We start from the raw sequence: 23,999 nt of genomic DNA, 5'->3' as shown, positions 1-23,999 counted from the left end.
GCTGCGGGCGGGCTCTCTCTTTTACAACACAATCTATCTAAGTCACCTGGCGCATCTAAAGCAAACACTCAAAAGGAGGACGCGTCACCTCCCGTGGGCCCCTCAGGAATACAAAACACAGTTTGTAGAAAGTTCATTGAGCTGACCAATGGCCATCTTCGGTTTCCGACCCCGCCCCACTGCGCAAGCCAGGTGAAAGTTCTCGGGCTGCCATTGGCTCTGGCTCGGGGTGGGCCCGGAACTCGTGCGCCGCGGAACCTCAGCCTTCGGCCTGCAGTGGCGCCGGGTGCGTTTTGCAGCGCGGTTTCCGGGAGGCCCTGTTCCTTTGCATGCGGCGCGGTATCCCGAGTTGCAGTCTGCCATGGCCCCGCGGGTCTGGCGTCGACGGACCTTGGAGCGGTGCCTGAGGGACGTTGGTAAAGCAACCGAGCGGCCGGAGCGCTTCCTCACGTAAGTGCGCGGAGCCGGGGGTCTGAGTGTGGCCGAGGGCTCACGTGGGCGCGGGTTGCAGGCCTTCGGCAACTCTGGAGTAGGAGACAGGTAAAACAAAGAGAGATCTCTTTTCCTCAAATTTGAGAGAGTTTACGATCCTCTGGCCTACCAAAATTTTTTAGATTGTTAAAAGCTGATTGGGACGTTATTCTGGCCATCCAAAGGATGAAGAACTGTGCTGTGATCGGAGCAAGATACAGGGAGAAGTAGTCAAATTTAGAGTATAGTTTGGAGACAGAACTGACAGGACTTGCAAAGGAACTAGATGTAGAACAGAGAAAAAGGAAGACATCCAGGAAGTAGCTTAGTTATATGTCTCAAGGACTGGAAAGACAGAGGTGCCATTTACTGTGATCTAGAAGGCAGATGGTGGAACATTGGGAGAGGATCTCAGGGAGGGCAGGATACAGAGAGTAAACAGAACCAACAGTATATTTTGGACATGTTACACAAGAGATGCGGTGAGTCTGTAATTATTTTATTAAAAAGACAATTTATTTGGGGTTTGGGGTTTTTTGTTTGTTTTGGTAGGGGAAAGTAATTAGGTTTATCTATTCTTAGAGGAGGTACTGGGGATTGAACCCAAGACCTCATGAATGCTAAGCATGTGCTCTACCACTTGAGCTATATCCTCCTCCTTATTTTTTTTTAATTGAAGTATAGTCAGTTTAAAATCTTGTAATAGCTTTCAATGGAGTATAATCAGTAAAAATAATCACTGTGCTGTACACCTGACACTAATATTGTAAATTAGCCATGCTTAAGTTTTTTTAAAAATTTAATTTTGCACAAGAGTTGGGCTTTTTCTTTTAATTCTGAGTGCTGGGAAATTATTACCTATAATTATAAGTCTAATTTAACTCCTTCTCCCTGCCCCCTTAATAGCATTCAAGATGAACTGGCATCAAACTTTACTTCTTTAACGAAAGTACTTTATGACTTTAATAAAATCCTAGAAAATGACAGGAAACATGGAAGTCCTTTACGAAAACTGATGATACATAATTTTGATGATGAGCAGATTTGGCAGCAACTAGAATTGCAAAATGAACCAATCTTACAGTACTTCGAGAATGCAGTTAGTGAAACCATTGAAGATGAAGACCTCAGTCTTCTCGCAGAGAGTGAAGAGCAGGAGTGTGAGGATGCTGTCTCAGCAATGGAGGCTGGCGGCCAGGAGGACCTGGGACAAGATGTGGAGGAGGAGGAGGAGGAGGAAGAGGAAGTGTCATACCTGAGTGGTGGTGATCCTGGAGGGATCGAAAGAGCTAAAAACTCCAGCAAATTGGATTTGAGGAAAAGCCCAGATTTCAGTGACGAGGATTCTGATCTGGACTTTGATATCAGCAAATTGGAGCAGCAGAGCAAGGTGCAAACCAAAGTGCCCAGGAAAGCAACCAAGAAGTCCGAAGTAGACGATAAATTCTTCAAACTATCTGAAATGGAGACCTTTTTAGAAAACATGGAAAAGGAAGAGGAACAAAAAGAAGAGGAGGAGGAGATTGATTTTTTTGAAGATGTTGATTCTGATGAAGGGGAAGGACTGTTTGGAAGTCAGAATCTTAAGGTAAAGTTTTGGGAGAGGACAGAAAGAGCACTTTCTGCTTCCTCAAATTAGATGTTCTGTGTTTCGAGAAGAGATTTAAAATACTTCAAAACTCAGCAGGGTATGAGTGAAATATTTAGATCAGTTGAAAGAAATTGACTGGAAGAATTAAACCAAAGCCATCATTCCTTATCACAAAACACTCGTTTTGTAGCTTAAGAACTATAGTTGCATGTTTGAGAGATTCAGGATTTTCCCTCAAACGCATATTTTCACCAAGCACTAAAAATATGAGTGAAAGGAAGGCATTCATATACTTTATTTTGGAAAGAATTGTAGTTAGAAGATTTAGAGATAAGAATATTGTGCTCTGTCTTCTCAGTTATAAATGAATCTATACTTCCATTCAGTTGTTGTGGTCCAATAGTTCTTACAGGTTTATGGTAGTGTTATTAGTTGCCAGTTTCCCCTGTATAGTATGTGTACACAGTTATGCACGATTTATTGCATTTTTCTATCCTTTTTTTTTTAATGGAGGTACTGAGGATTGAACCCAGGACCTCATGCATGCTAAGCATGCCCTGTACCACTGATCTATACCCACCCCAACCCCATATTTTCCTATCCTTGATGAAAGGTTTTAAAGTATTTTTGTTTTAGTCAGGTAAAAGTTCCAGAAACCTGAAATACAAAGATTTCTTTGATCCAGTTGAAAGTGATGAAGATGCAGCAAGTGTTCATGATGATGAGCTGGGTTCAAATGAAGAGGAGGAAATTGCCGAAGAAGAAGATAGCATTTCTGACGTGTGAGTATTTTGAATCCTTTATACTGTAAGCTGGAGTTGCCCAGTCATAGATGTGCGCTCATAGTTGTCAAATACGTTTGTCCTAAGAAGTTGGATTCTCTTGGATCGACAGTAGATTCCCTAAGATTGGGTAGTGTGAAGTTAGCCAGAAAAAAGTCTCTGAATTTAAAGGGACATTAGTGATCAGCTAATAGAGATAAACATCACTGTCAATAGCAAGCCAGCCTTTATTACAAGGAACTCTAGTGTGGTTTTTGTGCCAATAAGAATACGCTATTGTTATTTTTTGTGCAATAAGTTTGTGTTGTAGGTGGATGAATAATTTGTTTTCTATATGTTGGACAGTTTGTTCCATTTCACCTAAATCATCCCTTCTGTTCCTTGATAACTGAATGGCTTTAGATGTTCTGAGTATTTAGGGGAATGGGTATAGCTCAGTGGTAGAGCAGGTGTTTAGCATGCACAAGGTCTTGGATTCAATTCCCAGTACCTCCATCAAAATAAATAGAGCTCCCCCAAAAAAGCTTTAAAAATTATAAATTAAAAAAAAAGTAGTTCTGAATATTTAATTTTAGTAAAGATACAAAAGAAGAACTTTAATTACTAGAAAGTTTGTTTCTTTTTGTTTTTCTAATGAAAAGTGGTATATTTCCTTTCATAAGTGTTTTTGGTCTTACAGGGATGAAGATGATGACCTTGAAGAAAGTGAGAATGGTAAACACAGAGAAACCTTGAAAAGAGTGACCTTTGCTCTACCAGATGATGAGGAAACTGAAGATACAGATACCTTAAATGTACAGAAAGATTCTGACGAAGTCAAATCCTCTTTTGAAAAAAGACAGGAAAAGGTAATTAGGAATTAAGGAATTTTTTATGTGCTTAACGTAACTCAGACTACTAACCTACACTGTTTTAGTTTTTGTGGGGGTTGGGTTTTGGGGGGGTTTGATTGAACACTTAATTTTTCTTTAAAAAAAAAATCTTGCTGCTACTCTCAGTAGGACACTGTCTGGGGGTAACCATGTGAAAAGCAGCTAATTTGCAGAAATCAATGCTGCATTTTCCAGCCTGTGGCTCTCAATTTGGAACTCCTGTGTAAAATGTGTTTTTTTTCCTCTGGCCCTGCTGTCTTTACACCTGAGGCATGTCCTCCCTAATTAGCTGTCCTTTGAGCCTCTCCTGGTAACTGTCTCACCTGCTCTTAAGGCCTGTCTCTTTAAGGAGCTCTGCAGGTGGCTTTTGCAAGTGCCATGTAACCTGAATTTTAATTGGTACCATCTCAGACACATCTTCCAAGATTGATAAAAATTATTTCCTTGTGACAAAATTTCAGACAAATGAAATGTTATTTGAAAATGATAGATACAATCTGGCTCCTATCATTTGGCTTTATCATTTAACTGTCTTAAAATTCTGTCACACAGTAGGAAGTGAGAACAGGCAAACAAACATACTAGGGATGTCAGAAGAATTATTAAAGAGAAGGCCATCTAAGTTAAATCCATGACTGTCAGGTTGTTGCCAAAAGAGAGTCTCAAGGAAAAAAAAAGTATAAGACAATAAGAAATTTGTCCTTGAGTTAATGTGCTTTGCTTCCCACAGTCCCGCTAAAAAAGGGAAGAAAAGCACTTGGTTTAATTTTACTGAGGAATCATATTAAGTCTTTAAGTAGATAATTTAATGCTGTTTGACCAGTTCCTACAGATGAAGAGTAAAGCTTCCAAACTTTTTTCTTGTAAAGCTATTATGAGAACCTAAATCTGAGAAAGATGACATTCAAACATACACGGCCTCATTTATGAACAGTGATGCAAAAATTCAAAATAGCGCAATGAAAGAATACTGCCACCACAACCAGGTGGGACTCGCCCTCCTGATTCAGGAATAGGAATTTACCACTTACTGTAATGGGTTAAGGAGAAAAACCATATGGTCATATCCATATATGTTAAAAAAAAAAAAAGACATTTGATAAAATTTAGTTCCTGTTCCTAATTTTTTTCACTTCTAGGGAAATACAAACACACCTGTCTATAGCCAAAAGGTGGCACCCTGCTTAATGGTAAAATTCTAGAAACGTCCCTTTGAAATCAAGAATAAGACTATTACCACTAGCACTATTGCTGTTACCACTAGCACTTTACGTTCTTGTAGAAGTGTTATTTGCCCAGGGCAGCTACAGAAGAAAACAATAAAGAGGTTAGAAAAACTGAACTGTTAACAATGTTTGCAGAGGACACTAGAAAAACCCTGGAGACAAAATGAAAAGCTATTAGGAAAAATAAGAGAATTCAGTAAGGTTCACCCAAAAAGGCTGGCATTTTATACACCATGAAGTCATTATAGGTGCTGCCTTTTTAGAAGTTAGAGATGATTTGGACTGTGGGTGTGGAGTCGGCTGGGTCAAGGTCCATCAGTACTAATGTCTTAATAAAACAGTAGTCTTGTGGGGGTAGCTCAGTGGTAGAGCAGGTGCCTAGCATGCACGAGGTCCTGGGTGCAATCCTCAGTACTTCCATTAAAGATAAATAGAAACCTAATTACATCTGCCACCAAAACAAAAACACACACATTAGTCTTGGAATGCTCTAATAACTAAAATTGATAGTGGCTTGTGAATAAATAGGTCATTTGACTAGAACGGAGCCCAGAAATCTACCCAAGTGCTGCTGGGAGAATTTACTAAATTATAAACATGGCATTTCAAATCAGTGAGGATGAGAGGTCTGCAGCTCCTTGCCCCACATCAGGGGGCTGGAATGGGAGGTCACTGTTGGAATAATTAAAAGAAGGCAAGGACAAAACAACTGTATTGAGGAACAGTTTCTTGCTCTCCCACTGTTAGAAAAGATTAGTTGCTTTTACTCAACTGTGATTCTAATTACGTCTCCTAAATGGGTCATAACTGTTTTTGTCTCCTTAGATGAATGAAAAAATTGCATCTTTGGAAAAAGAGTTGTTGGAAAAAAAGCCCTGGCAACTTCAAGGAGAAGTGACAGCACAGAAGCGACCGGAGAACAGCCTCCTGGAAGAGACGCTGCACTTTGACCACGCGGTCCGCATGGGTGCGTGCCCCTGCCCGCCACCGGGCTCCCGTGCCTGCGCGCTCACTGCTTCTGCAGTTTTCCTAGACTTGAAGTAATACTTCTTTTCCCCCAACTTTTTATTTTAGAAGCTTGTGAACAGAGAAAAGTTCTAAAAAATTGTACGGCGGACATAACATACGCCATTCTGCTGGATTCACCGGTTGTTAGGGTTTTGCCATATTTGCATTGTCTCCCCTATGTGTGCCTTGTGACTGTGTGTGCATTTTTTTTTCCGTGAGTCATTTGAAAGTGAGTTGCCAACACCATAGCGCTTTAGTCCCAAGTACTTTTACTTGCTTTGAAGAACTCAGACAGTCTCTCCAGCCACAATCTTGTTTACCCACCCAAGAATGACTAGTCTGCTAAAGATGTGTAGTCCACTGTCGAATTTCTGCTAGTGATCTGTTTCCAGTGCCTGCTGTCATTGTCCACTGATTAAATGGGACACCAGCCAGGAGCCCTGGTCATCTTGCTGAATTCTGTCTTGTACCCGTGAAATCAGAGTGAATTTCCATGTTGTTTAGTGCTAGAGAATGGGAATAGGGGGCACGTCCCCAGGTGTGTGGGTTAGAAATGTAGGCGCTTAACTACCGTATGTACTCCATAGTTCTGTGGTTCTCAGACTGGAGGGAGCATCAGAGAAGGAGTTAAAACGCACACAGTTGTCCCTCCCCATTTCTGATTTGGGAGGTGGGTTTGGGTCCAAGAATTCACATTTCTAGCTGGTTTTCAGGTGGTAGTGCTGCAGTTGGTTCTAGGACCACCCTTCAAGAACCGCTGGTCTGGTTCATATCTACCCACTAAGCACGTGTTCTGTTTTCTTTAGCACCTGTGATCACAGAGGAAACCACTCTGCAACTGGAAGATATCATTAAGCAGAGGATAAAAGATCAGGTCAGTAAGAAAGAAATGTAAGGGGAGGGTACAGCTAAGTGGTAGAGCATATGCTTAGTACGCACAAGGTCCTGGGTTCAATCCGCAGTACCTCCATTAAAAACAATTTGATTCAAAATTCACTGAAATTTTTAGAAGTGTGTAAGAGTATTTTGGGAGTAGGAATAACACTGTCTTCACAGATTATCTGCTCCTATCAGTTCTCCACTTAAAAGCCATAAGTCTACAGCAGAGGTACCTCGGCTTTTGTTGTATGAAGCTCTGCCCTTTGCTAGTGCCCCAGAAAGACAGGTGTCATGCCTGCGGACAATGGGGTAGCTAGAGCCATTGCCCTCCCTGCCCACCGCCAGCCTTGCTGATCTTTTGAGTGGTATGAGTGAAGCAGTTGAGGGATGGTGGGTGTGGTGACTGGTGTCTGACCTGACAGGGTCACACCCAGGACTCCTGGTCTAGACACAGTATCTGGTGTGACTCATGAAGGGTCTATTTGTCAAGTGTTTAAAACCTAGCAAAGACGTTTTGTTTAAGAATTGATCTTATTTTGTAAACTTAGAGTAAAACTTAGGTATATGACGTGTACACCAAGAGATGGCTTCATAACGTGTATGTTTCCTTAAAACAGGAAGGGTTTTAAGGATGGGTACTATATGCAGAGACTGTTTAAATTTGAAATGAAGCACACTTGTCTGGAGTCTTGACTGTTAGCAAACCACGATGGGCAATTGTGGAATTAAAGTTGGTAAGCAGGAGAAAGATACATTTAAACCAAAAACGGATACTTGAGTAACGCCCTCTTTGCTTTGCATAGTACTTACTGTGACTTGAATAGTCATTACAGACGTTGAAAACTACTGCCTTTTTGCCATAGTTGGCTTACTCTGGAGTGATCATCAGTATTCCAGAGGAAGATCCCTAAGTGAGCCTAGAAGGAAGTGACAGATTTTGTTGGTTGACCTAAGTTCCACGTGTGCCTTTCGTGTTTCAGGCTTGGGATGATGTCGTACGCAAGGAAAAACCTAAAGAGGATGCCTTTGAATATAAAAAGCGTATAACGCTAGACCACGAGAAGAGTAAGCTGAGCCTTGCTGAAATCTATGAACAGGAATACATCAGACTCAACCAGGTAAGGAAGCCACCAAGGCAAAGCATCGTCCTTAAAGGAAGAGGAGCGGAGAGCCACCCCTGCAGGCTCTTCCTGCTGGTGGACATGCATGCAGTGCAGGTCTGCAGCTTTGCGGTCACCTTGTTCAGGTGTGAGACCGAGTGGCTCCCCTGTTCCCACTGAATGGGCGAAGGCGGGGGAGTTTGTCTTGCGGTGACTCACTGGTCACCTGATTCTCTCACTGCTAATTATTAACTTTCCAGCCATTATTATAGTCGTGCTACAGATTTGTTTTTCTTTTACTTGTTTTTTTATTGTTGAGCTTTTGAGAGTTTTTTTTTAAAATATCACTTTCATTTTTATTTTTCTTTATTTTGGTAGGGAGAAGGTAATTGGGTTTATTTATTTATTTGTTTTAGAGGAGGTACTGGGGTGTGAAGCCAGGGCCTCGTACATACTAAGCATGTGGTCTACCGCCGAGCTGTACCCTCCCCCCAGGAATGCTACAGTTTTAAGATCACTTCTCATTCATACTTTATTAGTCATTGATACATTTTATAAGGTTATTTGTGAATCCCTTCAGATGTTTAGGTCTGGTGAGTTTTTGGTTTTTATTTCTTTTTACTTAGATTATAAAAATATTCCTGGTCAAATAGGACAGTCGTATTTCTAAAGATAATACATTCCCAATATAATAACTGAATTACTCCTTCCCATTTGAATTGTTGGGAATATGGTCAGTCTGTGCTTGGGGATGAGGTGGCATTTTCCTTCTGCAAAAGTGTTTACTATTCCTACCAGATTTTGTTACTTAAAGCTACTTAGACAGCAACAGCAAACCATCAGATGCCACTAGTGAAGCTGGAGAAGGGGAAAGATTTGAATTGAAATTCTTCCCGGCTGCTCTGCAACCCAAGGAGGTGGTTAAGGGAAATGGGTACAGTGTCAGTCGGCGCTTCTTGAAAATCTGGCTCCTCTGAGGAGATTCAGTAAATACAGAAAGTATTGGTAATCATGAGGGGTAAAAACCAAATGGGGAACCTTTACCCCTAGTTGTATGTATGTGATGTGTACCATGAAGATGCTGTATGTCAGAGGTATGATTTCAAGGATGTAACCTGGATTGAAGTGAAAGGACATGTTTAGGATTTTGAAGTGTGTGTTCAGTTTAAATAGTAAAAAGCAGTAACGTGTGCTTGGACATGGCTGGAAGGTGGGCACTGATGGTGGACACTGGAAAGACAGCCCCGGAGACATCTCTGGCATTAGCGTTAGCACAGTAAAAAGCTGGTTGCTTCCCAGTTGGGGGTGGTATCCGTGGTTGTATTTCATGGGTTAATAAACAAGCAAACGAATAAAAAGTTTTGGCCTCTCAGGATAGCATTTTGGGCGTGGGGAAAGGAAAGTATGAAATTTACCTTTTCATAGTAGAATCAACTGCTGCCAATTTTTTTTTTCGATGTCATTTAATCAGAAAAAGATCTTTAACAAATTACATATAAATAAAAGGGACAAGAAAGTTTCTGCAAAAAAAAAAAAAGTTTCTGCAATCCAAATGGATATTTGGATAATTTTACAAAATCTACAGTAACTCCTTAGTTGTGCTTTTTTTTTTAGTTGATTTGAGATTCACATAATAAATTATCCATTTTAAAGAAGGCAGTCATGCTGTCATGTACCCACTACCTTCATCTAGTTCTAAAACGCCTTCAAGGAATAAATATATGTAGGTGTATGGCTGAAACATGATTCTGTACACGAGAAATCGACACAGTATTGTAAACTGCCTATACTTCAATTGAAAAAAATAATTTGTCACCCCAGAATAAAGCCCTATGCCCACTAAGCTGTTACTCCCCGTTCCTCAGTTGCCCCAGCCCCAGACAAGCACCAGTCTGCATTCTGTCTTGGTAGATTTACTTATTTTAGATGTTTCATGTAATCTGAGTCATACAATGTGTGACCCCTTGTGTCCAGCTTCTTTGATTTAACTTAATGTTTCACGATTGTGTCATGTCAGTACTTTTTTGTAGATAAACGATATGCCACAATTGTCTGATCCAGTCACTGGTTGACGAGGGATTGGGCTGTTTCTACCTCTCTTGAATAGTGCGACTGTGGACATGCCTGTGTGTGTATTTGCTGGCACACCTGTTTTAATTCTCTTGGGTATGCAGCCAGGAGTGGAATTGCTAGGTCATAGGGTAATTCACCGTCACGACGCCATTTGACGTTCCCACCAGCAGTGCACGAGGGCTTCTTCCACGTTCTTGCCAACACTTGTTACTTTGTTTTCTTGTTTTGGGGGGTGGGTGGGTAATTAGATTTGTTTATTTATTTTAATTATTTTTTATGTATGTATATTTTTATTGAAATATAGTCAGTTTACAATATTGGGTCAATTTCTGGTGTACAGCATAAAGCTTCAGTCATACACGAACATATATGCATTTTCATATTCTTTTTTATGGTTCAGTTACTACAAGATGTTGAATATAGTTCCCTGTGCTATACTGTATGAACTTGTTTATTTTATATATGTTAGTATCTACAAATCTCAAACTCCAAATTTATCCCTTCCCACCCCCTTTCCCTTCTGATAACCATAAGTTTGTTTTCTATTTCTGAGTCTGTTTCTGTTTTTTTTTTTTAGATTCCACATATGAGCAATCTCATATGGTATTTTTCTTTCTCTTCCTGGCTTATTTCACTCAGAATGACATTCTCCAGGGCCATGCATGTTGCTGCAAATGGCATTATTTGTTTTTTTATGGCTGAGTAGTGTTCCATTGTATAAATATACCACAGCTTCTTTATCCAGTCATCTGTCAGTGGATATTTAGGTTGCTTCCATGTCTTGGCTATTGTAAATAGTGCTTCTATGAACATTGGAGTGCGTGTATCTTTTTGAATTAAGGTTCTCTCTGGATATATGCCCAGGAGTGGGATTGCTGGATCGTATGTTAAGTCTATTCTTAGTCTTTTGAGGAATCTCTGTACTGTTTTCCATAATGGCTGCACCAAACTACATTCCCACCAGCAGTGTAGGAGGGTTCCCTTTTCTCCACACCCTCTCCAGCATTTATCGTTTGTAGACTTTTCAATGATGGCCATTGTGTCTGGTGTGAGGTGATACCTCATTGTAGTTTTGGTTTGCATTTCTCTGATAATTAGTGATAATTGAGCTTTTTTCATGTGCCTATTGGCCATTTGTATGTCTTCATTGGAGAATTTCTTGTTTAGGTCTCCTGCCTATTTTTGGATTCGGTTGTTTGTTTTTTGGTTACTAAGTTGTATGAGCTGCTTATATATTCTGGAAATTAAGCCCTTGTCAGTCTCATCTGTTGCAAATATTTTCTCCCATTGTGTAGATTGTCTTTTTGTTTTGCTTATGATTTCCTTTGCTGTGCAGAAGCTTATAAGTTTAGGTCCCACTTGTTTATTTTTGCTTTTGTTTTTATTGCCTGGGTAGAGTGCCCTAGGAGAACATTGGTAAGATTTTATACCAGAGAATGTTTTGCCTGTGGTTTCATCTAAGATGTTTATAATGTCTTGTCTTACGTTTAAGTCTTCAAGCCATTTTGAGTTTATTTTTGTGTATGGTGTGAGGGAGCAGTCTAGCTTCATTGATTTACATGCAGCTGTCCAGTTATCCCAACACTATTTGCTAAAGAGACTGTCCTTAATCCATTGTATGTTCTTGCCTCCTTTGTCAAAGTTTAATTGACCAAAAGTTTGTGGGTTCATTTCTGGGCTCTCTATTCTGTTCCATTGACCCATGTGTCTGTTTTTGCATCAATACCACGCATTTTGATTACTGTAGCTCTATACTATTGTCTGAAGTTTGGGAGGGTTATTCCTCCAGCTTCCTTCTTTTTCTTCAGTAACGCTTTGGCAATTCTGGGTCTTTTGTGACTCCATTTAAGTTTTAGGGTTATTTGTTCTAGTTCTGTGAAAAATGTCCTGGCTAATTTGCTAGGGACTGCATTAAATCTGTAGATTGCTTTGGATAGTATGGCCCTTTTAATAACGTTAATTCTTCCAAACCAAGAACATGGAATATCTTTCCATTTCTTTAAGTCATCTTTAATTTCCTTGGTCAGTGTTCTGTAGTTCTCCACACATAAATAAGTCTTTCACTTCATTCGTCGTATTTAATCCTACATATTTTATTTTTTTGGATGCAATTTTTAAGGGGATTGTTTCTTTATTTTCCTTTTCTGATATTTCATTGTTAGTGTAAAGAAATGCAGCTGATTTCTGTATGTTAATTTTGTATCCTGCTACCTTGCCAAATTCTTTTACAGCTCTTGTAGTTTTTGCATTGTGCCTTTAGGGTTTTCTATATATAGTATCTTGTTACCTGCATGTAATGACAATAAATTTAATTTTTTTTCTTAATGAAGGTACTGGTGATTGAATCTGGGACCTCATGCATGTTAAGCATGTGCTCTACAACTGAGCTGTTCCCTCCCCTGCACCTTTGTTTTCTTTTTTTTAAGAGCCATCCTAGTGAGAATGGTTCAGTTCTTGACAGAAGTAAACATCAAGGGAATTAAATTGTAAGGTCTGAATGTTAGAGGCCATGGTTGCAACAGCTTCTGAGGTACACACCACGTTTCTTTGGGGGGCCCAGCACTGTCCTGGTGTTGATAACTTCAGACTTGCCTTGGAATGTTTCTTTGGAGCGGAGGCCTTGCTGCTGAGAAACTGGAAATATTCTGACCGGCTGTTAGTGCTCTGTCCTGTGATGTGCACTAAGCTCCTGATGGTGTTGAACTTGTTTCCTAAGCAAAAAACAGAGGAAGAAGAAAACCCTGAGCATGTGGAAATTCAGAAGATGATGGATTCCCTCTTCTTAAAGTTGGATGCCCTCTCAAACTTCCACTTCATCCCTAAGCCGGTGAGTGCATTAGCGTTTTGGCGGCTAGACAGCGCAGATGTGATCTGAATTCCTCTTTGAGCTTTTATGAGACTAGCTCTTTATCTAGTTTTGGAGTACAAACCTGCAGGAATTTCAGGAAATCTCAGGCAGGGCCTCCCATGAAGAGGGCTCCGTCCTGCTGACCCTGATCCCTGGAGGGTCCCTGCCAGACCCTCTGCCTTAGCCATGGGGCTCTTCATTCCCGCCCTCTCTCCCAGTTTCCTGGTTCAGTCTTTGGTTGCATTTGTATTGTGGGATGGGCTTGGGCGCATGTGTGGTGACCACACCTGGCGTTTACTGAGTGCCTGCTACTTGTCACAGTAGGTCCTCCACGTGCATGAACCCTTGGTCCACAGAATGCCAAGGCACGTGATACTTTTTCCATCTCGCAGATGGGGAACATACCTGCCTAGTTAAGGGAGCACAGACAGGACTGTGAGAAGGGAAGTGAGCATGTGAGGTGGGCAGTGATGTGCTTTGGGACAGGGCCCCTCTCTTGTGGGTTTCAGTCTCAGTCTGCTTCGGACCTGTGCTCTATCCCATGCTTCCTCCTTCCCTCCACGGTGGCCCCTGGTGCCCTGTAAAGAGGTGAGCAAGACTTAGATATGCAGAACACAAGTGTAAGTGTTTGGGAAGTAATTACCATTGTCCTTTTATTTCCAGGATGGGTATGAAACCTGTTACAATTTTCTGAATTTCTTGGGCCGTTGTTGCAAAAAAAAAAAGAAAAAGAAAAAAACCACAACAAAAAACTAAACAAAAAACAAATGGCCCTTCAGTTAGTGTTGCATCCTTTCCTCCTTTTAAAAAGTTTTCATTGTTGTCTTTTGTTTTGGGGGGGAGGTAATTAGATTTTTATTTATTTATTTATTTTTTAACAGAGGCACTGGGGATTGAACCGAGGACCTCATGCATTCTCAGCATGTGCTCTACCACTGAGCTAGACCCTCTCCCATCCTCCTTTTTATAATATATAGGTTTCATTTACTTCAATATTGTTTCAAAACAGTTCGATATCATTTGTAGTTCTATTTATAAAAATCTGTTTTTAGTTGATGGAATGTGCACATTCCAAGAAGCATTTTTCCTGGCTTCTTTTTCCATGTATTTCTTATAGTTAACTTTTTTCCCATAACCAAAGACAGGGTAACATTTACAGGAGCCAATGAATTCTGTTAAACGGTGGATAGGATTGTTGGAGAATGTACACCTACACATACATGGCTTAGTGACGGATGAAGGGACTGGTGTCAGAACGTGGCAGAAATGTCACGCAAAAGTGTAGGAAGAAGTGCTGTCGCTGTGGTGGAGAGATGGAGAAGACCCTAACACCCTCAGGCGCCCTGTGCCGTCCGGCATCACCGCCGTCCTTCCTGTTAGCGTCACACTCCTGCTGTCCACCCACCTCATGTTTTAAATGATCTCCATGAAGTATTCATCTGTTGCACTTTAAATGATCAGATTCACAACTTAAATATCTTAGGTCAGGACTACCTCTGACTTCCTGTTGCATGTACCGTCTCTTCTGCAGCCTGTCCCAGAGATTAAAGTTGTGTCCAACCTGCCAGCCATTACCATGGAGGAAGTGGCCCCCGTGAGTGTGAGCGACGCGACTCTCCTGGCCCCCGAAGAGGTCAAGGTAAGAAGCCAGGGCTAGGGACACATTAAACATCTCTTTGCAGGTTACTTGTTTATAGTCAGAGCTCCATGTGGTGTCATTTTCCTAGAGCTTGTAGTTTTTATTCTAACGTAGCTCTGCAGCTTCCAAGTATAAGCAAATTAATAGTACTGTATAATATTCAAATACGACTCTTCTACAATCAGGTATTGTCAGGAGGTACAGGTATGAGAAGTATTATAAAGGCTCATTGTAAATATCCAGCATCAGCATCTTGTTATCATTCAATTTGGATATTCGAAGTTTTAGGTTCATTAGATGTTAGGTTTAAAACAAACTGCGTATAGTTAGGAATCCTTTCATATCACCTTTCCCTCTTTTATTTTATCCATTTAATGCTTCTCAGTAATGGAATCATGGTCTAGAATAGAGCATTGGATGTTGGAAGAAGTTGGATATATGCAGGCAGCCCCTGCTGAGAGAGACTGGGGCTCAGGCCCCATGATTAAAGCTGTAATACAGTAGTGATGGTTTCTGCCAGGGCATCGTCTTCCCGGCAGCCTGGCAGCGCAGCCCTCTTTTTGATCCTCGTTTGCTTTGCTCCACCCACACCCACCTCTTCAGAGCCTGTGCCACCTCCGGGAACCCTGCGGTCAGCAGCTTGGAGCTGGGCGGCCTCAGTCGTGTCCTCGGAGCCCGTGCCAGTGTCTGAGTGCCGCAGGGGGCTGGCTTCTCTGGGAGGGGCAGCCCGATGCCCCAGTTCTCCAGGCTGCCTTGGCGAAGGGACTTGGGGGCCCAACAATCACTTTAAGGGTCTGTTCTGTCAAAGAATGTATCCCAGGTCTTAAGGTGCTGAGTGACCAAAGCTCCAGAGAACACAGCTGAGGGCTGCCCTGCGCTCCCCACGGGACTGTGGATGCACAACACACTGGCCATGTGCTGTGGAATTGCTTTTCTTCTAATTTCCTGAGCTGTTAGGTTAGATGAACGAGTATATTAGCGGGGTTTTTTTTAATAGGAGAAAAATAAAGCCGGAGATATAAAAACAGCAGCTGAGAAAACATCTACGGACAAGAAACGAGAAAGGCGGAAAAAGAAATATCGCAAGCATATGAAAATAAAGGAGAAAGAAAAGCGGAGAAGACTCGTGGAAAAGAGCAACCCAGATCAAGCAGGGAAATGGACCAAAGCAGTAGCTTCCGAGAAGTTAAAGCAGCTGACCAAGACGGGCAGAGCTTCGCTGTTAAAGGTACGGGCGGAGGAGGGGCGCTGCTGAGGGGGCTCAGGCCGGGGACAGCTTTAGGTGGCCTTGAGAGACTGGGGGGACCCGGCCAGCCTTGGCCGCCTGCCGGCAGAGGGAGAGGAGAGGCCTCTGGCGACTGGCTGGGTCTCTAGTGCAGGTCCTCATGGTCACCTGGGGCCTGACCGCAGGTTTTCTTGTGCTTATAAGACATGGGAGCAGCGAAGAAGGTAGAAAGTACCTCTGCACTGGCAGGTGTAATTCTTCATAGTTTTGCCTAGTTCTTTCTCGTATTTATGCATTTTTATACACCGCTGTGATCACTTGGGTTTTTTACCCCCTACCTGTTGGCTCATTTTCTGGCACGAACTTGTATTATTTTTCACTGCAGGATGAAGGGAAAGACAAAGCCTTGAAGTCATCGCAAGCGTTCTTTTCTCAATTACAAGATCAAGTGAAAATGCAAATCAGTGATGCAAAGAAAACAGAAAAGAAAGCAAAGAAGAAGCAGGATGTTTCTGTGCATAAATTAAAGCTGTAATATATTTTGAACATAATGTAAATATGAGTGCTTAAGGTTACATTCTGTCTTTGTTGTGTTTTATAATAAGAACTTTTTGAGAGCTTTTCTCTGCATGCACGGCAGATACTTGCAAATAGCAGGGTGTGGGAAGGCAGACTCCCAGCTGTCCTGCAAGAGCCTTTCCCTGGGGGTGTAGCAGGACCCCCCACCACCGGCCAGGGGGAGCTGCCTGCAGCCTGAGAACCCCATCACCACTGGCTGTCTCCTGAGAGGTCCTCACTTTTCTTCAAGGGGCCTCGGTTTTCTTCTGCCCCTGCCCTGCCATCCTTCCACAAAACAGTGGGGTTTTCACACATGTGCCTTCCATCCTCCCCCCTGCGAAATGACCTCATGTCACCTGAGCAGAGGCTCATCCATGGTCAGGTGCATGGAGGAGGGGGCTGATGGATGTGAGAGGAGACGGACACCGCTAGGAAGGCCGAGAGTCTTCCGTGGCCACTGGGCATCCAGTCCACAGTGCATGTTCAGATTTGTCAGTTGTCCCAATAACGCGCTTTATAGCTCTTTTCCCTGGGGCAGGGTCATGCCAGGACCACTCATAACACTTGGCCGTCATGTCTCCAGCGTCCAGTAATCTGGGACAGTTCCTGAGCCTTCGTCATTGCTGACTGTAACATTTTTCTAGTGTACAGGCCAGCCATTTTGTAGAATGTCCCTCAAAATTGGATTTGTCTGTTTTCTCACGATTAGATTCAGGTTATTCAGTTTTGGCGGGAAAACCGTAGCAGTGATGTGTCTTTGGTAATAATCTCATAAATGGAATTCCAGGATACCAGTTGGTCCCAGTGAAGCCGGTGAGGAAAATTAATAGTTTGTTAAAGTGATGTCAGCTTTCCCCAGCACAAAGTTACTTTTCCTTTTTAAAAGTAAGTAATTTGTGATGGCGGTACTTTGACACTATAAATACCTTATTCCTCAGCAGACTTTCAGTCACAAGTTTCAGTGTCCCTGGATGATCTGTCTCCATCATTTCTTCTCTGTTAACTGACATTCTACTGCAAGGAAGAACTCTCCCTTCTCATCTGTTTAGATCAGTATGGACAGACTTTTACATTATTTAATGCCTTATTATCCTTTCTTGTCACTTGATTCTCCAGTTGTTCCTGACTTGTACAGTGGAAGACCCTTCAAGCTGATTCCTGAGTCCTGGTGTGTCCCCATCATTTTTTTATTTTTATGTGGATTTTCTTTTTTTCTTTATTTTTTGAAGTATAGTCAGTTTACAGTGTGTTAGTTTCTGGTGTACAGCGTAGTGATTCATTTTTACATACATAGATATATACTTTTCCTACTCTTTTTCATTATAGGCCATTTCAAGGTATTGACTATAGTTCCCTGTGCTGTACAGTAGGGGCTTGTTATCTGCTTTGTAGATAGTAGTGTGTGTATGTTAATCTCAAACTCCCAATTTACCCCTCCCTCCCTTTTCCTTTGGTAACTGTAGGTTTGTTTTCTGTGTCTATGAATCTGTTTCTGTTTTGTAAATAAGTTCATTTGTGTCTTTTTTTTTTTTTTTTTTTTTTTTTTAGATTCCACATATGAGCGATATCATGGTATTTTTCTTTCTCTTTCTGGCTTACTTCACTTAGAATGACAATCTCCAGTTCCGTCCATGTTGCTGCAAATGGCATTAATTTATTCTTTTTTATGGCTGAGTAGTCCCATCATTCTTTGAGCAATTCCTTACTTTGTGGTGCTACAAAAAGTCCCGGGCTTTATCCTGTACTTTCCCTGGATTTAACCATCTTTCCAAGGAGCCCTGGCTCCTCTGGGTGGAAAATGGTATTTTGAAGCAAAGATCCAGGTACTAGGTGTGCTCACTGCTGCTGTTGATACTAGTAGTGATAATGGTAAGTCTGTTTAGTTTCTTACGGAACTTGCATACTGTTCTCCATAGTGGCTGCACCACCCACAGTGTAGGAGGGTTCCCTCTTCGCCACACCCTTTCCATCATTTAATATTTGTAGACTTTAATGATGGCCATTCTGACGGGTGTGAGGTGGCACTTCACTGTGGTTTTTATTTGTATTTCTCTGATAATTAGTGATGTTGAGCCTCTTTGCATGTTGACCATCTGGATGTCTTCTTTGCAGAAATATTAGTGTAGGTCTTCTCGTTTTTGGATTGGATTGTTTGTTTTTTTAAATTACTGACTTGCATGAGCTGCTTGTATATTATGAAATTTAAGGACACAGCTTCTTCAGGCAGCTTTTTCAAATGGTTTTCTGTTTTGCTTTTCTCCCCAGCCTTCACTTGGCCTGGAAGTGGACAGATTAGGTGTCCTTGCTTCTCACTGCACTTCCAGACCTCTCTTTCCCTCTGCCTCCCCAAACTCCTCTACTCCCATCTTTGTTTTGTTTTGTTTTTTTGTTTTTTTTGGAGAGGGGAGGTAATTAGGTTTATTTACTTATTTTAAGAGAGGCACTGGGGATTGACCCCAGGACCCCATGAGTACTAAGCACACATTCTACCACTGAGCTATACCCTACCCACCTCCACTCCCGTTTTTGAATCTCAAGTCACTGGGTCACATCCTGACCTCCCTTTTGTTAGTCATCTATCAGTCACCCTCCCTGTCCTCCCAGCCCACCACCACCTCTTTTGCTTCCTGGAGGATTTTCAGCTCTGTGCACAGTCAGTCTCTAAACTAGTCCTGTCTTCTCAATGGTTTCAATGGACATGTGCCTGATCCTTCGCCTGCACTGGCTTCTCGACTTCCTGACTGTTCAGGGAGCTTGCTCTGAGCCACATTTCAGCCAGACGTGTGTGATCTTACAGCAGTAGTTTATTGTCATCTCCCATAACTGCACCCCCTCCGCTATCTTATTCCAATCATCCCACTCTCCGAACGTCACCTCCTATCCCACTGGCTCCCTCCCCCTCAAGTCCCACTTGAGTGATCCTTTAACCCAGCAGGGACATCCGGTCTGCTGATCTTAACGTTCTATTCACTGTCCCTTATCCACCATCGCATGCATGTTGACCCTCCATCCTTAGCTGCCATTTATTTATTTGCATTACCACTCCACTCCCTTGTTTTCCTCTTGCTTCTTCCTACTTGCTTGGCCAAAAACCCCGACTGTGATCAAATCTACCTGTGTCCCTTCTCCCTGTCTGCACCTGCCTGGCTAAACGCAATTGGAGACCCACATGCAACTCTGTTGCTGGATCTTGTTTCAGTTCCTGGTCCCTCACTTCAGGCAGGTCCTCGGTCCTGCTGACAGTCATTCTCTCTTTACTTTGCTCCTTCACTCTCCCACTCTCCTGGATGGATGACCACTTTTTAGTTTTTCCCCTTTCCTAAAATCTCTGCACACGCTGCTCCATCTTGACTGTCAGTAGATGACTTAGCTTCCTGTTCACTGAAAAAACAGAAGCCATCAGAAGACTGCCTCACGTTCCCACCTCTGAATCTGCCCATCTACCAGCACTGGTGCCCAAACTCTGCCTCACCTCCTGTTCCAATGGGTGAGCTCTTAATGAAGGCCACCCCCTTCACCTGTGAACTGTATTCCATCCCCGCATCTACCTAAGATCATTCCTCCAGCAAGTCTCCTTTCTGTCTCCTGCTTCCTAAGATGTTCACTCTACCTGATCGTTTCTCTCAGCATATAAACTTTTATTTTTCACTTTAAATAAACAGCCCCCTTTTATTCTACCCTTCCTCTCAGCTCTCCTTCAATACAAAAGCTCTTGAAAGAGTCGTCTGTACTTTCTGTTGTTGGAGAGGAAAAACTTTTCCTCCACCCTCTTATGTTTAGTACTTAGGGGCCTGTGAATTAAACTGACAAAAGACAGGTCAACAGGAGACATTGTTGGTATACACATTGTAGTTTACAGAAGAAGTAGCTTGGTAAATGGTTAAAGTTAGAGATTTGTAGGCCGTTTCTCCTCTCTTGGGTTGGCCCGCTCCCAATTCTCCGGAGTGTACTATCTTCCACTATTTTTTTAACTTCACTAATAAAAATTTTGCTCATATCATGCTTTAAAAAAAGGTTAGAGATTTATATACCTAACTTAGCAGGGGAAAGAAGGGGTAGAAAATGTTGTTTGGGAAAAGCAGATGGGTTTCTAGAGGAACCAATGGGAGATAAGAATGTTTGTGATAATGGCTGCAAGTTCAGATGTGTGGGGTCCTTCCATCTTCTCCACAGCCTTAAAATTCCCGTGGAGAGAGAATTTATAGGAGGTTTACTCTTGTTCTCCTTCCTGGTAATAAAGCTGCCCTAGGAGGGAGTGAATGGCAGCCTCATTTCCCAAGAGTTTCTGCCTTTAGGCAGGTCAGGGAAACCCTGAGAAGGCTTCTTTCTGCACCTGTCAAATCCCAAATGTCTTCAGCTTAAAATAACCTTCACACCAATGCTGGGGTTCTGAGTGGGTCCCCCCATTATCTCCAATTCCTATCTCCCCATTTTCCTTGAACCCTCTGCAATCAGTCCACCACTACCCTTGTCAGGTTCCAACGCCCTCCAAGTTGCTGGGTCTGTGGCTGCTCTCAGTCCCCATCTTACTTCCCTTCTACCTGCATCCGACACCCCATCCTCACATATCCCTTATAGGTTCTTGTCGTACCTGAAAGATAAGAATTCAGATGAGAGATGAAGCATTGCGTCGTGAAAGATTTTAAATGATTTATTTAGCAAAGAGAACATACACCTCCAAGAACAGGCGGTGGGCTGGTCCAGGGGAGGGTAGTAATGGTCTTTGCTTGCCCCTTCTCTTATGCCCTTGCTTAGAGGTGGTCTCTTGATTGATTGACGGCTCTTGTCCCTAGAGTGCTTAGTCATGCGTCCCCTTTTGCACAGGTCCTTACCCATGATGCACACAGAAAAACCCAGGGGATGCCTAAACTGCAGTGCTGATTATATTACAATGAACATTAGGTCATGTTTGGTGAAGTCCTTGTCATTACCTCGCAGTTGCGGCTGATGGGTTCTCACCAGTTTCTAGTTGGCACTCATTTAGAGGAAGTAAAGCCCCTTTATGCTGAAGGCGGGCATATCACCATCTTCCAGAACACCCTCCCTCTCCTCCACCTTATCTGCCGGGTGCCCCCACTTATCTACTTAACAGTTATACCTCCTAAATACATCGAGAATCTGACCACTTTTTATCAGCTACAGTGCTCATACTCAGACCCCAGGCGTCATGATCTTTAGATTACTTCACTGGCCTTCTATTTACACTGCCTACCCCACCCCACCATGTCTATGCTGAACACACTCCAAGCAGATACTAAAATCCATATAATGACATGCAAGGCCTCAATATCAGGTGCCAGCAGACTGTAGCCAGAGGCCAGAGCTGGTCAGCTGACTCTATTTGTAAATAAAGTTTCATCCACACAGCCACACCCATTTGGTACGCACTGCCTGTGGTTGCTTTCACAGTGCACAGTGCAGAGCGTGACCCAAGATCTTCGGCCCACAGAGCCCAAGATATTTACTCCCCGGCCCTTTACAGAAAGAGATTGTTACCACTGCCCACCAAGACCTGCCCTTTGTTACTTCTCTCCACTTCTGCTCCAGTCTTCCTGGCCCTCAGGGTCTCCCTAGACTTGCAAGGCAAGTTTCTACTCCCTGTTACACTCCCCGAGGCTGTTTCTTCTGCCCAGAGTCCTCTTCTCTGGGATACCTACTGCCTGTCCTCCTTTGAGTTGGCTCAGATGTTACCTTCTCAGTGAGATCTTTCCTGACCACTCTTTCAAACTGTAATCCCCCTCCCTGACCCCACCATGATGTTTCTGCCTTATTTCCCTTCAAAGTACTGTCAATGAAAAAATTAATCAGTCAATCTAAGAAAGAAAGAGAAAATTTTATTTGAGCCAAATGGAGGATTTTAACCAGGAACAGCCTCTCAGAAAGCTCCGAGAACTGTTCTGCCTTTAAAGGTCAAACCACAGTTACATACGTTTTTGAGACAGCACTGCACATTATAAGGCATTTTACACAAGAATTGACAGTTTACACAGTGCAGAGCTGCCCATACAAAGTGAGTAGTGGGTCGTGAGTCACCATGGTCCCTTACAAGATGAAGAAGTTTATCTCCTAAGGAGTGGTGGCCGTTGATGAGATAAGAAGGAATGTTCTCTCCTAAAGAGGTCAGGTTAATGCAGATGAACGACGCACACTAAAGGCGGGGAGGGTAGCCAAATGGGCAAAAGAAAAATTGTATGTTAATATTTTTCTCATCTTGCCAAAAATACGAATTTTATTTTATCAGTTCTTGTCTTTTAATCTTTCTACATAATTTATGTATATTTGTTTTTTCTCTGTCTTGCTCCATCAGAATGTATTCTGCATGGAGGCAGGATTTTCCCCCTATTCCTCATCCTGTCCACGGCCATGTCTTCAGCACCGAGGACATTTCCTGGTACCAGATAGGCACTCAATACATATTTGTTGATGAATTTCCTGTTCATGTCCTTTTTCTCTCTGGTTTGCTCATTTATTCAAGCATTCATTCAAGACATATTTATGGAGTATCATGCAGGGCTGGCTTTTGGGGGACACATGGCAGGCCAGTGCGTGGGCAGTAAAAGAATTTACCAAAGACCAGGAGGAGTTAAGAATAAAGGGTAAGTTTAACAGATATGCTGCTACAGGCAACAGCAGGCCACACAGATGAGAGGTGCCTGTGTGAGCACTGAGGGGAACATGCAGGGTCTGTTATTTGGGGAGGGGGCTGTGCACACACAAAGGGTAGGGGGCTGCATGATTAATTAGTGCACAGGTACCTGATTGGTTGTAAGATCTGTCAGGGGCTTTTCTGAGTAATGGGATTTACAACTCTGATACAGGCAGGATGTGCAGATTCCTGGGGAACAGTTAGTTTTGTTAGGGTAAACGCACGCACATCAAGGGAAGATGTTTTTATCTTGCAGAAAGGCAGATATGCGGAGGGTCCTGTAGCGGGGAGTGGAGGTTAAGGGTTCCAGTTGGCTCAAGGCACACAGAAAGCCCTGAAGTGGGGGCTTTATGGCTTTCCAGCGGCTTCAGAGAGCGCCAGCTGGCTCCACACTGGCCACTCCTGCAGGCAGTGGTAAAGGACCACAGACAGGTGCCCTTGTGCTGAGAAAACTTCCATCTGGGTCACTCACAGGGATGCTGGAACCAGCTGGTATCCGTGCCCAAGGGCAGTCATTTTTCTTTTGTTAGACATAGTCATTATTTAAAATCACAACCTCGCTATATTAAATTAAACTATTAAAACAAATAAAACAAACTCTATTACAAAAACTCAAACTACATTAGAAACAAAAGTAAGAAATAACCAAACTCACGGCCCCATGATTACCTGACTACATTTTCTTATTCCTTTGCTTTTCTAAAAAAAATGTTAACTGAAGTATAGTCAGTTTACAATGTGTGTCAATTTCTGGTGTACAGCATAATGTTTCAGTCATACATATATGTACATATATTCCTTTTCATATTCTTTTTCATTATAGGTGACTACAAGATATTGAATATAGTTCCCTGTGCTATACAGAATCTTGTTGTTTACCTGTTTTATATACAGTGGTTAGAATCTGCAAATCTCGAATTCCCAATTTATCCCTTCCCACCCCCTTTCCTCTTTGCTCTTGAAGTCACCTGCATCTGCTGCCATCAGTCAGCGAACAGCGTGTCTTGGGGGAAGCCCAGAGTCGCTGAGTCGTCCTTCTCTCTCCTAAGTAGAGTCCACGCCTGTGTAGTCTCCCAAGGGC

General features: G+C 42.6%; 1 protein-coding gene across 1 annotated transcript; it reads left to right on the top strand.

The window, feature by feature from the left end:
• The first annotated feature begins 242 nt into the window (after positions 1-242).
• Positions 243-16,289, top strand: MPHOSPH10 (M-phase phosphoprotein 10). The gene is made up of 11 exons (XM_006213137.4): positions 243-450; positions 1,378-2,059; positions 2,699-2,844; positions 3,524-3,692; positions 5,768-5,909; positions 6,757-6,824; positions 7,810-7,947; positions 12,719-12,829; positions 14,382-14,489; positions 15,487-15,717; positions 16,100-16,289. Exons 1-11 carry the CDS (start codon positions 362-364, stop codon positions 16,247-16,249), a joined length of 2,034 nt encoding a protein of 677 aa, XP_006213199.2. The 5' UTR covers positions 243-361; the 3' UTR covers positions 16,250-16,289.
• Positions 16,290-23,999: the final 7,710 nt, after the last annotated feature.

The sequence above is a fragment of the Vicugna pacos genome, chromosome 27, assembly GCF_048564905.1.
Source record: "Vicugna pacos chromosome 27, VicPac4, whole genome shotgun sequence".
Taxonomy (NCBI): domain Eukaryota; kingdom Metazoa; phylum Chordata; class Mammalia; order Artiodactyla; family Camelidae; genus Vicugna; species Vicugna pacos.
Note: the sequence above shows the minus strand (reverse complement) of the source record. Positions and strands in the feature narration are given on the sequence as shown.

Coding starts and splice junctions, on each gene's coding strand:
- MPHOSPH10 (XM_006213137.4), top strand. CDS start 362: ATGGCCCCGCGGGTCTGGCGTCGACGGACCTTGGAGCGGTGCCTGAGG. Junction 3,693..5,767: donor TTGAAAAAAGACAGGAAAAG/GTAATTAGGAAT, acceptor TTGTCTCCTTAG/ATGAATGAAAAAATTGCATC. Junction 15,718..16,099: donor GCAGAGCTTCGCTGTTAAAG/GTACGGGCGGAG, acceptor TTTTCACTGCAG/GATGAAGGGAAAGACAAAGC.